The sequence below is a fragment of the Vespa mandarinia genome, chromosome 10, assembly GCF_050613455.1.
Source record: "Vespa mandarinia isolate Hongniang chromosome 10, ASM5061345v1, whole genome shotgun sequence".
NCBI classification, from domain to species: Eukaryota; Metazoa; Arthropoda; class Insecta; order Hymenoptera; family Vespidae; genus Vespa; species Vespa mandarinia.
The window spans coordinates 8,204,714-8,219,271 of NC_140819.1; the positions used below are offsets into that span (position 1 = coordinate 8,204,714).

General features: G+C 34.9%; 3 protein-coding genes across 5 annotated transcripts in view; 2 read left to right on the forward strand and 1 right to left on the reverse strand.

The window, feature by feature from the left end:
* Positions 1-11,180, forward strand: part of fw (CUB and Sushi multiple domains furrowed) — an 18,895-nt gene extending 7,715 nt beyond the window's left edge. The window contains exons 2-22 of the mRNA XM_035875066.2: positions 1,096-1,213; positions 3,243-3,301; positions 4,630-4,839; positions 4,931-5,026; positions 5,356-5,478; positions 5,608-5,771; positions 5,874-6,000; positions 6,540-6,689; positions 6,765-6,941; positions 7,089-7,268; positions 7,374-7,492; positions 7,584-7,818; positions 7,960-8,133; positions 8,240-8,419; positions 8,504-8,749; positions 8,922-9,101; positions 9,212-9,385; positions 9,460-9,639; positions 9,807-9,915; positions 10,033-10,215; positions 10,353-11,180. Coding sequence (XP_035730959.1) covers positions 1,096-1,213; positions 3,243-3,301; positions 4,630-4,839; positions 4,931-5,026; positions 5,356-5,478; positions 5,608-5,771; positions 5,874-6,000; positions 6,540-6,689; positions 6,765-6,941; positions 7,089-7,268; positions 7,374-7,492; positions 7,584-7,818; positions 7,960-8,133; positions 8,240-8,419; positions 8,504-8,749; positions 8,922-9,101; positions 9,212-9,385; positions 9,460-9,639; positions 9,807-9,915; positions 10,033-10,215; positions 10,353-10,455 — 3,287 coding nt within the window. The 3' untranslated portion in view covers positions 10,456-11,180. The remainder of the gene's footprint in view (positions 1-1,095; positions 1,214-3,242; positions 3,302-4,629; positions 4,840-4,930; positions 5,027-5,355; positions 5,479-5,607; positions 5,772-5,873; positions 6,001-6,539; positions 6,690-6,764; positions 6,942-7,088; positions 7,269-7,373; positions 7,493-7,583; positions 7,819-7,959; positions 8,134-8,239; positions 8,420-8,503; positions 8,750-8,921; positions 9,102-9,211; positions 9,386-9,459; positions 9,640-9,806; positions 9,916-10,032; positions 10,216-10,352) is intronic.
* The window catches only part of LOC118445496 (uncharacterized), a 27,816-nt gene extending 16,206 nt beyond the window's left edge, over positions 1-11,610 (reverse strand). The window contains exons 1-2 of one of the 2 annotated variants that reach the window (XM_085659633.1): positions 11,461-11,610; positions 9,531-9,688 (exon numbers count right to left, since the gene is read on the reverse strand). The gene's annotated coding sequence lies outside the window, so the exon portion shown is untranslated. The remainder of the gene's footprint in view (positions 1-9,530; positions 9,689-11,460) is intronic. The other variant, XM_035875075.2, reaches the window with a different exon arrangement.
* Positions 11,611-12,257: 647 nt separating this feature from the next.
* On the forward strand, positions 12,258-14,174 carry sqh (myosin regulatory light chain sqh). 2 transcript variants are annotated; one of them, XM_035875094.2, is made up of 4 exons: positions 12,258-12,370; positions 13,296-13,496; positions 13,576-13,789; positions 13,871-14,169. In XM_035875094.2, exons 2-4 carry the CDS (start codon positions 13,307-13,309, stop codon positions 13,989-13,991), a joined length of 525 nt encoding a protein of 174 aa, XP_035730987.1. In that variant the 5' UTR covers positions 12,258-12,370; positions 13,296-13,306; the 3' UTR covers positions 13,992-14,169. The 2 variants fall into 2 exon arrangements, with proteins under 2 accessions (XP_035730987.1, XP_085515773.1); XM_085659647.1 differs by lacking the exon at positions 12,258-12,370 and having other exon boundaries at positions 13,298-13,496; positions 13,871-14,174.
* The last annotated feature ends 384 nt before the right edge of the window (positions 14,175-14,558 follow it).

Sequence of the window (14,558 nt, forward strand, 5' to 3'; positions counted from 1 at the left end):
TCAAAAGAAAAGAAAAAAGAAAAAAGGATCATCGAGACATTTAAGAGACGAGAAATGCGTCCTCGTCGTGGAATTCAAATGGTGGAATTCGCGTGGGATAGCGTCCAAGGCTAATCTAACTATACTAGTCGTTCGAACATAGTCCTCGCTTTTCTCGTAGAATTATACGAAGGTTCCATGACGAACTCGGTCTCTTCTTTTTTTCTTTTTCTTTTTCTTTTTCCCCCCTTTTTCTTTTTTACTGGTTAATGAGAAGATTCGACGTCCCTGACACGTTTGACAGTAAAAAAAAAAAAAAAAAGAAAAAAGAAAAAAAAGTAATGACCGCGAGAAACGGACGTGGATAATGTTAAGTGTTAGGGAAAGGGAAAAGAACGAGACAACGATGGGATTATTTCCGGTCTTTGATTTAACGATAGTATACAAATATTTTCGTATAAATTCGGTCAAAACATTTTGTACTATTCAAAGCTAATTAATTTTATCTTTGTATGCGTTAATTTCAAAGAGAATTGAAAAAAGATTACTATAATTATCAAGATTTCGCATTTAAATCGATCCTTCTCTCTCTCTCTCTCTCTCACACACACATACACACTCTCGTCATAAGATTTTTATCTAAAATGCACGTGAAGAAATTTTATCAAACAATTATGTTTCGTTTCGTACTCGAATCGTTAAAATCCTTCTATGAAAAAAAAAAAAAAAAAAAAAAAAGAAAACAATAAGCAAACAAAAAATTAATTAACACAAGAGCTAATGTTAATGAATTTTTTTTTTTTTATGCTGATAATGATCCACGTTGATCCATGAAATAAAAAGGAAGTAATGTAAGATCGAAAAATATTCTTAATATATACAATTCGATTGGATTATTAATAATACGCTAAAACAATTCGAAAGGTATTTCAGTAGTGCATGAAGAACACAATAGAAGATCGAACGATGGTACGGTTTCTGGAAAACAATTTTGTAGAATATGCTAGGGGTATAATAAACGGTTGCCGGAAGACAATTCGATATTTTTATTAGACTCTAATATACCCTGGAGTCTTGTTCGCGTCGACTAAACTATTGTAATTTTCTCGATTGCAGGATTGAAGTGCGGTCATCCTGCTGTGCCGATGAACGCCAAAGTGTCACTGTCCGACGAATCCTCAACAGTAGGCACCATAGCGAAATACACTTGTGATGCTGGATACGAATTATTCGGGTAAGTCATTCGTTACGAATATAAATCGATCAATTGTACATCCTATGAAAAAAGACTTTAATTCTGCGAAAGAGTAACACGCTCGTAGTTGCGGGCGTGACTAATACGTGACGGTAAAAAAAAAGAAAAAAAAGAAAAAAAAAAAAAGAAAAAAAAAAGAAAAAAAACAAGAGAGAGAGAGAGAGAGAGAGAAAAAAGTGCTCTTTAAATTCCTGCACGATGACACTCACGAAGAATAAACGGCAGATTTGCCTCGTTTGACTCGAGTGAACTCAAGAAAAGGAATTATTAGCATGCTCGAAGACTAACGGTAAACGTTCAGGACGTTCGGCGCTCATCCGAGAAAATGGGAACGCTACGAGTTAGGCGATAATTAAAAATTTTCTATCGGATGAATTTCTCTTAAAAAAGAAAAAAAAAAAAAAAACAAAAACAAAAGAAAAATAAAAGAAAAAATAGAGTCTTCTCCCCTCCCCCCTTCCTATGCTTTCCTCGTAATTTCTCTATCGTGAGACGAGATCATCGAAATTCTTTCCGAGAAAGCGAGAATATCGTTTACTATATCAATCTATACTCTGGATAATCGTAAAATTGAAACGTTATTATCAAGAAACATTGATGGCCGTCGAGGGATTTTAGAAAAATCAATCGTAAAAGGTTAACCATCGGATGCGTGCTCGATTCTAAATAAGGTCTAAAAACGTCGACATAGATTTTTTTTCGACTAAATACGAATCCGATCGTAAGGGGATCATGACGGTAATTAAACCGAAGAGAAATTAAAAGGGAGCAGCAATCTTAACGAGCCTAATCATGTACGTTAACGAACAAGTAATACCACCTTTTAGTTATTCCGGTTCGCACGAATTCGTAACATTTTATCGAACTATTTTTGAAATTTTTACGCAATATTTTAAAACATTTCCCATTGAATTAATCCAATGGGGTTTCGATCATTTTTATTTTTCATTCCGACATCTTAAGTAGTTTCTTTTCCTTTCTTTTCTTCTTTTCTTTCTTCTTTTCTCTTTCATTAAGATATCCAACCTTTTTATTATCATAAATAACATCTGTGAAGAACCGTCTAATGAAGTCTAGCCAGCGGAAATGTGACGTCACGCTTGATCGAGACAACGTTCTATTCTCTGTTGTTCTTCTGTATACATATTCGACGTTAGTAACATGCGTAAGAATGCAAACCGAGTGGAACCTCGAAGTTTCGTTCAAGCATGGGGGGGAATTATCGATGCTGCTACGACCTACTACTGGCTTTCTCTCGTCTCTTTCATACTATCAACATAATCATAGTTACCTCTTTGAATGAGGAGACGGATATATCTATGAACGTGCTCTCAGTTTTTATTCCCTTGTCACGTACTCCCGGAGTAACGGTTAGATTTTTAATTGGTAATTAAGAGTTGTCTGTCCACCTGTGACTCTGCGTCCATTGGTCGTCACAGGTGGTGTTAAACAACCCCATAGAATCCGACTAATCTAAAAACCGACTGACTTCGTTCAGTTAGACTCGTTCGTTCGTTCGTCCAATTAATTACAGAATTAAAAGTCTGAGCCTATCGTTTCGTACGTAGAAGTTAGTAACAGTACGTAAAATGGTTGATATTCTGGAATGCAGAACTACTAATCCAGTAGGCTGTGCCTACATGTTTTTCTATTTAATCAGAAAATTGCATCTCCCGACAAACTAGTATTCCTAAGAGTAATCTTTTTTCGTTTCTTTTTTCTTTATCTTTTTTTTTTTTCCTTTTTTCAATTTCCTAGTTCCCAAAATTATCCCCTCCAATTGAGAATTTTCTATTTTCTTTTATTCTTGCATTTGCCGTACAATTCTATCATCTATCTAATTTCGATTGAAGACTTATATAGTAAACGTTTTGTTTTTCGTTTTCTTCTTCAATCGTAATAACCTTTTTATCGTTTCTTTAATTTTTCCATTTTTTCCTTTTTATTATTCCTTCCTTCCTTTCTTTCTTTCTTTCTTTCTTTCTTTCTCATCTTTCTTCTTTTCCAGCACTAATACGCTTACGTGCGGCAGCCGAGGAAAATGGCAAGGCGATTTACCGTTTTGCGGTGAGTATTAATATACGACGTTTGATAATTATTGTCATTCCTTTTTGGTTCGCTCGATTTCGTATTGGCCAACTTTCTCTCGGACGATCGTCAAAAGTCAGAGAGACCCGAAGAAGAAGAAGAGACTCGCTTGAAGGGGTCAACGAACCCTTTCGAAGGAGCAAGCGGATTTTAGATCGAAGAAAACGAAATCGAATTTCGCCCGCCTTAAAATGCCAATCGGACGACTCTCCTTTCGTAACTTTCGCTGTCGTCCTTTCTTTTCCTTTTTCTCTTTTTTATTTTTTCTTTTTTTTTTTTTTTTTTTTTTTTCTTATTTTTTTTACATAGAAAGCGATCACATTTTTATTATCGACGTTGCCCCAGTGTCGAACTTTAACACTCCTACTTTCATTATTGGAGCAATTAACATCGGTTGATCGATTCGAAAGGAGGAGGCATCCTGTTACTGTTTTTTCTTTTTCCTCTCTCTCTCTCTCTCTCTCTCTCTCTCTCTCTCTCTCTCTCTATTCCCTTCCCCCTCTCTTTTTTCTTTTCTTTCTTCCTCTTCTTTTTCTTGATCGTTCATGTCGTGTGAAAAAATACTTCCGGTTTACACGAGAGACTTTCCCTTCGAAGTATAAAAAGAGATATATCGAGATTATAATAGGAATTTGTAATCGCGATTGTTGCGCCACACATTATTCCCGAACTCTCCGATAAATCCGTCTCCGTTATAAAAAAATTAAAAAAATTCTCAATAGAATTAGGAAACAAATCGATCGTTTATTTATAATATCTATGGTAATTGAAATCACGTGGCATCATCGCATATAAATACGGGAACACGTGTTTGGAAAGTATACGTAATACATAAGAAATTCTCTCGATTTAATGTTAAACTGCTAAATAAAGTAAGGGAAACTTGGAGAATAATGCGGAAGTCGATAGTAAAACTGTATAAAATTCGAACTATCCCGATGATGAAATTTTCTTTCGTCGTGCGTCGACCGGTCTCTCTTTAACTAATTGTCGTCTCGTTATTACCAAATACATCCTGCCGGTAACAAGGCACTCATCTATTAATTCTAAGTAGACGACACTTTCGGCGTTACGAACGATTAAAGAACTATTGAATAGCGATTAATAAAATTCAACTATGGTAAAACGAGAATTTTTTTTATCCTTCCTTGGAATAAAACTTAATTAATTGGATAATTGAGATAATACCGATATGGCAATTCGATTAATGAAAATAAAAGACGATAATAGACGTTTACGATGTATCGAATCGAATTATTTTTAAGATTTAATTTTCATAAATTTCATTAATACGATCGAACGAACAGGTACGAATGTAGCTTATCGAAAGCCAGCGAATCAATCTACTACAGTAAGAGGAGGAAACGCGGGACACGGAAATGACGGTGATCTTAGTACCGAACACGATGGCAAGAGATGTACAGAGACCTTGAGCGAACATAGTCCTTGGTGGAGGGTCGATCTACTTAAACCCTACTCCGTTAAAGTGGTCAGAGTCACGACGAGAGGTTGTTGCGGTAAATACTCATTAACTGTATAAACGATCTCGGATTCTCCCGTTCACTCGAATTGCAAACTAATGGAAATCTTTTGTTCTTAATTCCTAAGGTCATCAACCTCTTCAGGATATCGAGATACGAGTTGGTAATAGCAGTACGGAGTTACAACGGAATCCTCTTTGCGCTTGGTTTCCCGGTACTATCGGTAAGTAGGTATACCATATCGGTTTCGTATGCGGTGCCGTAATTTACGCTTTCGATTCGTTAATTCACTATACGCACATGCACATACACACGCCCATATATATAGACATCTACACACATAACGAACACGACGTGTTCACGTTCGACAATGCGAACGTTCTCACAAGTCGGAATATTTCGAACGAGAAGGAAACTTTTGACGAGATTAACAATGATATGAAATTATGAAAGAGAAATCTAACGAGAGTTAAGATTATAATTTTTTTTTCTTTTCAAAATAATCGTTAACGTCTCGTCGTTAATCAAATTCTGACAAGTCGATAATTGCAGAGGAGGGTATTACGAAGACGTTTGTATGTGCCAGAGCTTTGGTCGGTCAATACGTCTTCCTACAACTTGTCGGAGTGGAAGGAAGCTTGAGCCTTTGCGAAGTCGAAGTTTTTGCAACTGACGGTAAGAAACGATAAAAAAAAAAAAAAAAAAAAAAAAAAAAAAAAAAAAATGAATAAAGAGAAAAAAGAGAAAAAAAGAAATTCGTCAGCCTTCTCGAGAAGAAAACTAATGTTTCATTGTACTTTTCAGAATTTTCGATCGACAGGTGCGCCAGTGCCGGAACACCTGCCGACGCCGATCTTGCAGCATTTAATTCAACCTGTTACGAATTCGTGGTAAAAAAAGGTGGATCCTTTCAAGAAGCCAGAACCTATTGTCGAGCACGTGGTGGTGATTTGGTTCATGGTTTTCAGGTGAAATGAATTTTTCCGTCGAACGAAAAATACTCTCGAATTACATACATTTGTATTTGCTTAAGAAAAAATTTTCTTTTTTTTTTTTTTTTTATTCTATAGGGCGTCTCGCCAATATTCATTCTAAACAACTTAGAAAGGCGAAAAGACAAGTTGAAGACACAATTGGTATGGATAGGAGCACAGAAAGAACCATTGATAACAGCTAGAACTTGGCGATGGGTTGACGGTAAGTTTCTTAATTTTGTTGCAACTTTGTCTTTCCATTTTACCATTTTCCCCGGCAAATCGTCACATTTTTTCCCTTCTCACGATTAAATACACGAAGAACATTCGTGAGAATCGGGACACGGGGAAGTCGAAGTTGAGTAATCGAAGGAGAGGAAGAATCGTCCAAAGCCGATCGATTCGACACGGTTATTATCGAATAATTACGTTGCCTGAGAATCGCTCTGTCTCGTTATTATCATGACGTTGATTGGTAAATGATTAGGATTACATTTGTAAATATCGTATTAGCTCATACCTGATGTAATAGTCAATGTGATCTATCAGCTGACTCTCGTACAATTTCGAGTATCGATAAATAGAACGTGAAAGTTATTAATATGACGAAATTAACCGGAAGTTAGATTGAAGACGTCGAGGTGCACGTTGCTAAAGTTAGAATTTCTTTCGGAAATAGACTCATTTGGAATGCATGACAACGGCTACGACGAGGAATATGAAACGCGCGATAAATATGGCGAATGCCTGTTATTATTCCAGGCGAAGTCGTGCAGAGACCGTCTTGGGGAAAGGATCAACCGAATAATTACAACGGTGAGCAAAACTGCGTTGTGCTGGACGGCGGTCGTGGTTGGCTTTGGAATGACGTTGGTTGTAACCTTGACTACCTTCACTGGATCTGTCAAAGCAGTTAGTGTCTTAAAAAATTTTCTATTACTCTCGATTTCGAATACAGGTATTATAAATGAAATATCATTTTTATAGGGCCGCCACTTTGCGGTAGTCCAGAAAAATTAGAAAATACGACGATAATTGGTACAAAAAGAGTAATAGGATCGACGATAGAATACACTTGCCCCGAGGGTCACATGCTGATTGGCTCGAAGACACGTACTTGCGAATCTAGTGGATTTTGGAGCGACGCACCTCCGACCTGCAAATGTAAATGTCTTAAACAGGGAGTAAGGGAGGGAACGAGGGGAAAGCAAAAAAAGAGACAAAAAAAGAAAAAGAAAGAAGAGAAATAAGTAAAGAATCTTGTAGAATTAAAGTCACGTAGGAGAGAGTGAGTTCCGTTCGTATTTTCAGTCGTCGACTGTGGCCCCTTACCCGAGCTGGACAACGGAGTGATCACGTTATTAGAAAGCAGAACGACGCATGGTGCATTGGCCGATTATGCTTGCAACGAGAATTATACGCTCGTGGGTGACACGAGACGAAGATGTGGTGACGGGGGTATTTGGAGCGGACATAAACCACAGTGTCTATGTGAGTAGATTTTTTCTTTTTTTTTTTTTTCTTTCTTTCTTATCTTTAACATACTCGATTGGCACAAGGACAACGGGTTTTTAAATGCTACGATGAAAATTCCAGTCGATTGGTGTCCAGAACCGCCAGAGGTGAACGGTGGATTGGTCGCGTTAACCGGAAGAAGAGCTGGCTCAACGGCAAGTTATTCCTGTCAAAATGGATTTATCTTATTTGGTGACAATGTAAGTTATCGATATGATTATCCTCCTGAAAAGAAGACGATATCAGAGCTTTTTATCCTTACGAATTTTACGAATTTTACGAATTTTGAAGGTTCTAAGTTGTGACATTGGAGGTGAATGGTCTGGCAAGGCTCCTCAATGTCGTTTCGTCGATTGCGGAACACCCGCACAAATTGAATTTGGTACTGTCACTCTTCTCAATGGTACTACCACCGTCGGAAGTTTAGGGGTTTATGCCTGTCAAGATGATTATTGGTTGGTCGGCGAAGGAAAACAGGAATGTACTAAGGAAGGAAAGTGGAGTCATGATACGCCATCCTGCGAATGTAAGTTTGTTTGTTTGTTTGTTTGTTTGTTTGTTCGTTTGTTTTTCTTTCTTTTTGAAAATCCAAATAAAATGAAAAGAAACAATTGGACCGATCCAAATAAAACAACTAAGGCAATTGTATCGGGGAATATGTTAACAGTGATAACGTGCGAGGAACCGGAAGTACCAAGTGGAAGTTACGTCATCGGTTACGATCTAAACGTTCACAGCGTGATAGAGTACCATTGCGAGACCGGATATCTCCTTCATGGAGAAGCAACGCATACTTGTGGAAAGGATGGCGAATGGACTGGAGACGTACCTACTTGCGAATGTAAGTTATTTGTTCCTATGTTCTATGAACTGTTAAACAAGACAAACATTCGGGCTATATATATATATATATATAGATCGTTATAAATCTCTCGTTCTTACGACAGATATAGACTGTGCCAAGGTTCTACCTGTATTGAACGGTGCTGTGGAATACGTTAACGGTACGACTCACCTTGGAAGTGAAATAACTTATGGTTGCACCAAAAACTATCGATTGAACGGCGTTTCTAGAAGATATTGCTTGGACAACGGACAATGGAGCGATGCCACGCCAAAGTGCGAAGGTAAAATCTTAATGATTAATCGAATATAAATGTCGTTTATAAAACTATAACAATTTTATTATAAACTTATAACACTTTTGATAGAAATTCGATGTCCCGAGCCAATTTTAGCGGAACATGGTATTCTTTCGGTTACCGGAAACGATCGAATGTATGGAAGAACATTGATACGTACTGGAACAGCTGAAAATTCAAATACCGGGGCGACTTCTTACAAGATCGGTGCACTGGCTAAATACAGATGTGAAAGAGGTTACAAGGTTGTCGGAGAACCACTGTCAACCTGCGAGGATAATGGAAAGTGGAGTGGCGAGGTGCCACAATGCGTCTGTAAGATACGATACACGATACCTTTCCGACACACACCCTTAACTTTTCGTTTCGAGACACTTGATATGTGTCATACGCGACTCCATAGTTATATAAGTAAATAAGAAAAGAAAAAGACATACGAGCTAAGAGTATTTGAGATAAACCATTGCAAAGCTCTATCTTTTCGTAGACGTCGATTGTGAAAAACCTGAACAAATACAACACGGCCGTTACACATTAACATCGAACGCTACGTATTATGGCGCTGCGGCACTTTACGAATGTGACGGAAACTTCGAATTGGATGGTTTCGCTAGAAGATTATGTTTGGAAAATGCCACTTGGAGCGGTAATACACCCGTTTGCCGAGGTAAACATAACGAATACGAATGAAAGTTTTTCAAACGAGTCATATAAATTATCAATATTAAATCATTCACAAATATTATTTCCTTTAATTATCTTTATCACTTTATATAGAAATCAGATGTAGAGATCCAGAAAAGGATGGTGTCCTATCGACTCAAGTATCAACGCATAGCGTCGGCGGTGTTGCTCATTACAGTTGTCCAAAAGGTTTCTATATGGAAGGCAACGAAACAAGATTTTGTTTGCAAAATGGTACCTGGAGCGACACAACGCCCGCTTGCTTTTGTTAGTACTTAAATAATCGTATATAACCGATCGTTCGATCTCAATGTTTATCATCGCATTATTTTTGTATTTAGCTATCGATTGTAAACATCCAGGACCGATAGAGAACGGAAGAGTGATAGTAGTAAATGGTTCCACTACTTACGGAGGTGCAGCTGAGTATCACTGTCTTCCACAATTCGAACGAGTGGGACCTTTCCTCAGGAAATGTTTGGACACGGGTTATTGGAGCGGAGACGAACCTAAATGCGAGCGTACGTTGGATCAATGTTTACATTTCGGAGTTCTCCTTGAACCGTCTTCCTATTAATCACAATATTAGCTCGTGTAGATACATACATATATATATATATATACGTCATCAGTCTATTATATTTACATATTGATTATTAATAATGACAAATCATATATAAATGTTTAGTAATGACGAACGAAGTTGCCGAAGCTCAAGGAGTTGGTACGAGCGTTGGTATAGGAGCTGCGGTTATCATCTTCATCCTGATCATCCTAGGATTGGTATACTTAAGACTGTGAGATTCGTTGATTCCACGAAACAATGATTTAATTTGATCAAATTAAATAAAACAATAGAAAGAAAATTAACTTATTTACTTGTATTATTATTATTATTATTATTATTTTTTCAGACGAAAAGCTACACCCGTGAAAAACACAGAAAACGTTCAAGCGGCTGAAAGGAAGGAGGATCAAAACGCAGCCGTTATGTCTTACGCGACCTTGAACGATGGGACGCCTAGTACGATGTACGAAAATGTACCGGAGGACGGTCTTTATGATAATCCGTATAGCATAAGCGGCAGTATGTACGGGTAAGTTAAATTATCGTCATTATTTTTTTTTCTTTTTTTAATTTATTCTAAAAAAAAAATAAGTAAGAAGAAAAATAAAAATAAAAATAATAATAATAATAATAATAATAATAATAATAATAATAATAATATTGCAGATACGGAAATACCCGAAGAGTGTACGGTAGAACGGGTCATTACGAGGCTGAACCAATATCGAATAGAAACGGCATTACGATCAATGGCGTCTCCGTACGATAGTTTATGTGAAACAACACCCTCCTGTATATTTTTTTTTCTTCTTTTTTTTCTGTTCTTTTCTTTTCTTTCTCTTTTCATTTCCGAAGAAAAATCTCTCCTCTTGATGATGCTTTTTCTTCATTTTATTGCGTACATATACGCAATGATATTTCAAGGTTACGACCTTATATGTACAGGATTTCAGAATTTGGTACGTGATAGGGTACCCAATTCGCCTTCGCATTATTTATATTATCGCAATTCGATATCAAGTCGATACGTGTAAATAAACAGTGAGTTTAGTTTAAGAGACATTAATTCGATGATTTTGAATTCCATACGATGATTGATAAGAACGATACGATTATGAATATATTTCATACTTTTTTTTTTTTTTTTTTTTTTTTAGTGCATATATATATTTTTTTGTTTATAGAAAAAAATTTTTTAAAGTAAAAGAAAGAAAATAATAATAATAATAATGATAATAATGATAATAATGATAATAACGATGAACGTCGAACGTGTGTCCGAAATTTGTTTGAACGTTCGAAGAAATAAGAAAAAAAAACCAGAAAAAAAAAAGTGAAATCGATCGTTCGTTCGACTACTTTCGAAGCATCGATTACGTACTTACATTTGTATGATTCTGTATATAAAATTGTTCCAATTATATAGAATTCATTGTTCTTATAGAATTTAAGCGACACGTTGTAGTATAAATATATCTATACGTACGTCGAGATTACGTTTTTTGTTGCCTTTTTTATTTTTTTTTTTTATTTTTTTTTTTTTTCTTTCTTTTCGATCAAATGCGAATAAAGAATCGACGAGTTTGTTTTGAATGCGGCTTTTCTTTTTTATTCCAAACGAAGTATTAAAAACAAAGAAAAAAAAAACAGTCATTAAGAAGAAGAAAAAAAAGCATAATATAAATTATATAGAGGTTATAGAGGTTATACATGATGCAAAAAATAATTAAAAATTAAATATAAATGTAGATTAGAAATTGATCAATGGACGTACGGAGTTGCTAAAATGAGTTAAGAATTCTTCTTTCTTGAACACTGAACACCAAACACCGATCTTCATTTTTCAATTTTCACTTTGACGGTATAAAACCGAAAACGTATTGGCGGGAAGTACTGTTGAAAAAGCGTTTTACGTTTTGAAATAAATTTCCAAGGAAATTTAGTTCAATCGTCGTGCTGCAGATGGAGCTATCTATCCTAAAGTCATACACTCAATTTGTTTGTTATATTACTTCATTTAAAAAGAGAAAAAAGAAAAAAAGAAAAAAAAACGAAAAATCCCACCTATTAAAACTCGATATGGAAACAAGAATTAACGTGATACATTTTATCAGAACAGATCGTATCCAAATATGGTAATGAACTTTCCAACGAGAGTACCATATTCCAAGTATGGTGAAACGAAGAACTACCATTCAGGATCGTAACTAAAGATTTCGTACCCTTACCTTTATACATCAACCGATATAAACATTTTTCTTTTTTTCTTAAATTAAAAAAATACTGAAATAATATATGTCTTAATTGAACATTGATAAATCATTATCTGATGCGTCATATTTAAATTCGTTGATTATTCATTCATTATTACTGATGAGACGATGATAATTCGAATTAATTTTTTACAAAGTAATTATTTAGTAAATTCAAAAGCTAGTGGTTGTTGCATTTGATTTAAAAAAAAAAAAAGAAAAAAACAATTAAAAAGAAAAAATAATAACCCCCTTCGAAAAAAGTTGTCACTACGTTGTTTCATAAGTACATAGCCATAAAATTCTGATGGTTCTTCAGATGGCGTTAGTAGTCCGGGTGTGGTGAATAAACTGCAGAGTGACGAGTGAGGTGACTCATATTGTTCAACGACGCTCTTTGCTTTTCTTGTATTCTTTTCTCGTTAATATCAGGTAAGTTAAAATTTGTTCTTATATTTTTACAATATTCCAACCGATTGAGAATTCTTTTTACTACAATATAAACATATAATTTCTATCCGAAAATAGTGTAACGATAGATTTCTATCTGCATACGTTCGTACAGCCATTATTGTTTCGTATTATAATCTTTTAATGTTTCTTCGATTTTTCTTTTATCGCGTCAAGATTATTAAAAAATAGAATGAATATTTGATGTATCTTTGAACTAATATTATTTTGTCCCATTATTTTGTATTATTATTCGATGAAACGAAATTTATACGAGACTATAGCAGCATGAAAATGACAATGCAGTGCAGTATATAGCGATAAAAGAACCAGATGTATAAATCCAATTTAGCATATTGCTATAACGATTAGAAAAGTAATATAGTTACGGACGAATGATAGAAGTGACTAATATTTTGTAATAAAATATAATTAATCTTTTTAAAAATTCAATGAAATATGGTGCTAATTGTTCAATGAAAATTATTTTATGTCGCAATATAATTTCGTAAAATCCTATATGATTTATTTCGTATTATTTGAAATTTTCAAGTACAAGTAATGATTAGTTAAAAATAAATGTTCGTTATTAATTTTTTTTTCACGGATGAAACGAATCAAGTTTTAAGATAAGCGTTAAAAAAAGTGTTGAGTTTAATGCCCTCGTAATCGTGCGCTCGTGCAAGTCATATTATTTTTATCCCAATTTCGGTCGCGTCCAAATTTTCTGAATTAATTATCCGAAAATAAATAGCGTCGATAATGGTGTCTTGGCAAAGTCGCATAGGAGGTATAAAAAGAAAAATCCACGTTAACAAATAAACTTTGTCAAATAGTATAATTGTGTTCGATTATTAATAATTAACTTATGGTATTAACGTAACTACGTATGATTTTTTTTCTTCAGTCAATCTCAAAATGTCTGCCCGTAAAACAGCAGGCCGCCGGGCAACTACGAAGAAGCGTGCACAGCGTGCGACGTCTAATGTATTTGCAATGTTCGATCAAGCACAAATCGCAGAATTTAAAGAAGCATTCAACATGATCGATCAGAATCACGATGGATTCATAGACAAGGAAGATCTTCACGATATGCTTGCCTCGCTTGGTAAGTAACACAATCTTACATTCGAGCAAATATATAAACGAATAACTTATATTATATCAAATATTTATATATTTTGTAGGTAAGAATCCCACTGACGAATATTTAGAAGCTATGATGAACGAAGCACTTGGTCCAATCAATTTCACAATGTTTCTAACCTTATTCGGTGAGAGACTTCAAGGTACCGATCCTGAGGATGTTATTAAGAATGCGTTTGGTTGTTTCGACGAAGAAAACACTGGTCACATAAATGAAGAACGTCTACGTGAACTCTTGACAACCATGGGTGACAGGTAATCCTATGAAAAGTTTTTTTTCTTCATATTGACGTTTAAAGATCAACAATATTATAATAATATATCGTACATTTACAGATTCACCGACGACGATGTCGATGAAATGTATCGCGAAGCACCCATTAAAGGATCCATGTTTGATTATTTAGAATTCACACGAATTTTGAAACATGGAGCTAAAGATAAAGACGAACAGTGAGCATTAAATACAATCTCATCTCCTCACCGTACGAATCTATTTTCTATCATAAAAAGTAACTTAAGTTTTTCCTTATTTCAATTTTCAAAGTATGCCCGATAAATTATTTATAAAGCATAACATTTGAATTTTAAAATCTTTGATTAGTATTACATTTTCATTCATAGCCATGCCATCTATATTCTTATTATATTTAATATATCCTATATTCTTAATATATGCATTATGTCAGAAAAAATATGTGCCGTTAAAGTATAGGTTATGGTACTCTATTAAAAAAGGAGTTAAAATACTGTGCATTATAAAAGGAGATCAGTAAGATATGAGTTATTGAACTCCCACCATTTTATTATGGTGTATATTAATAATAATAACGAAGCGGTCGATAAGAAAATATACATATAAGATATATTTACAAACTTGTAATTGTTGTAGATTTGGCATTTATATTTTAATATAATAATCCACTCCGAATACGACTAATGCCGTTGACTGTCCTCATTCTCAGTTGCAGAAAATCCGAAGCACCTACTTTATAATATACATCCATGATCGCGAACGTATGAC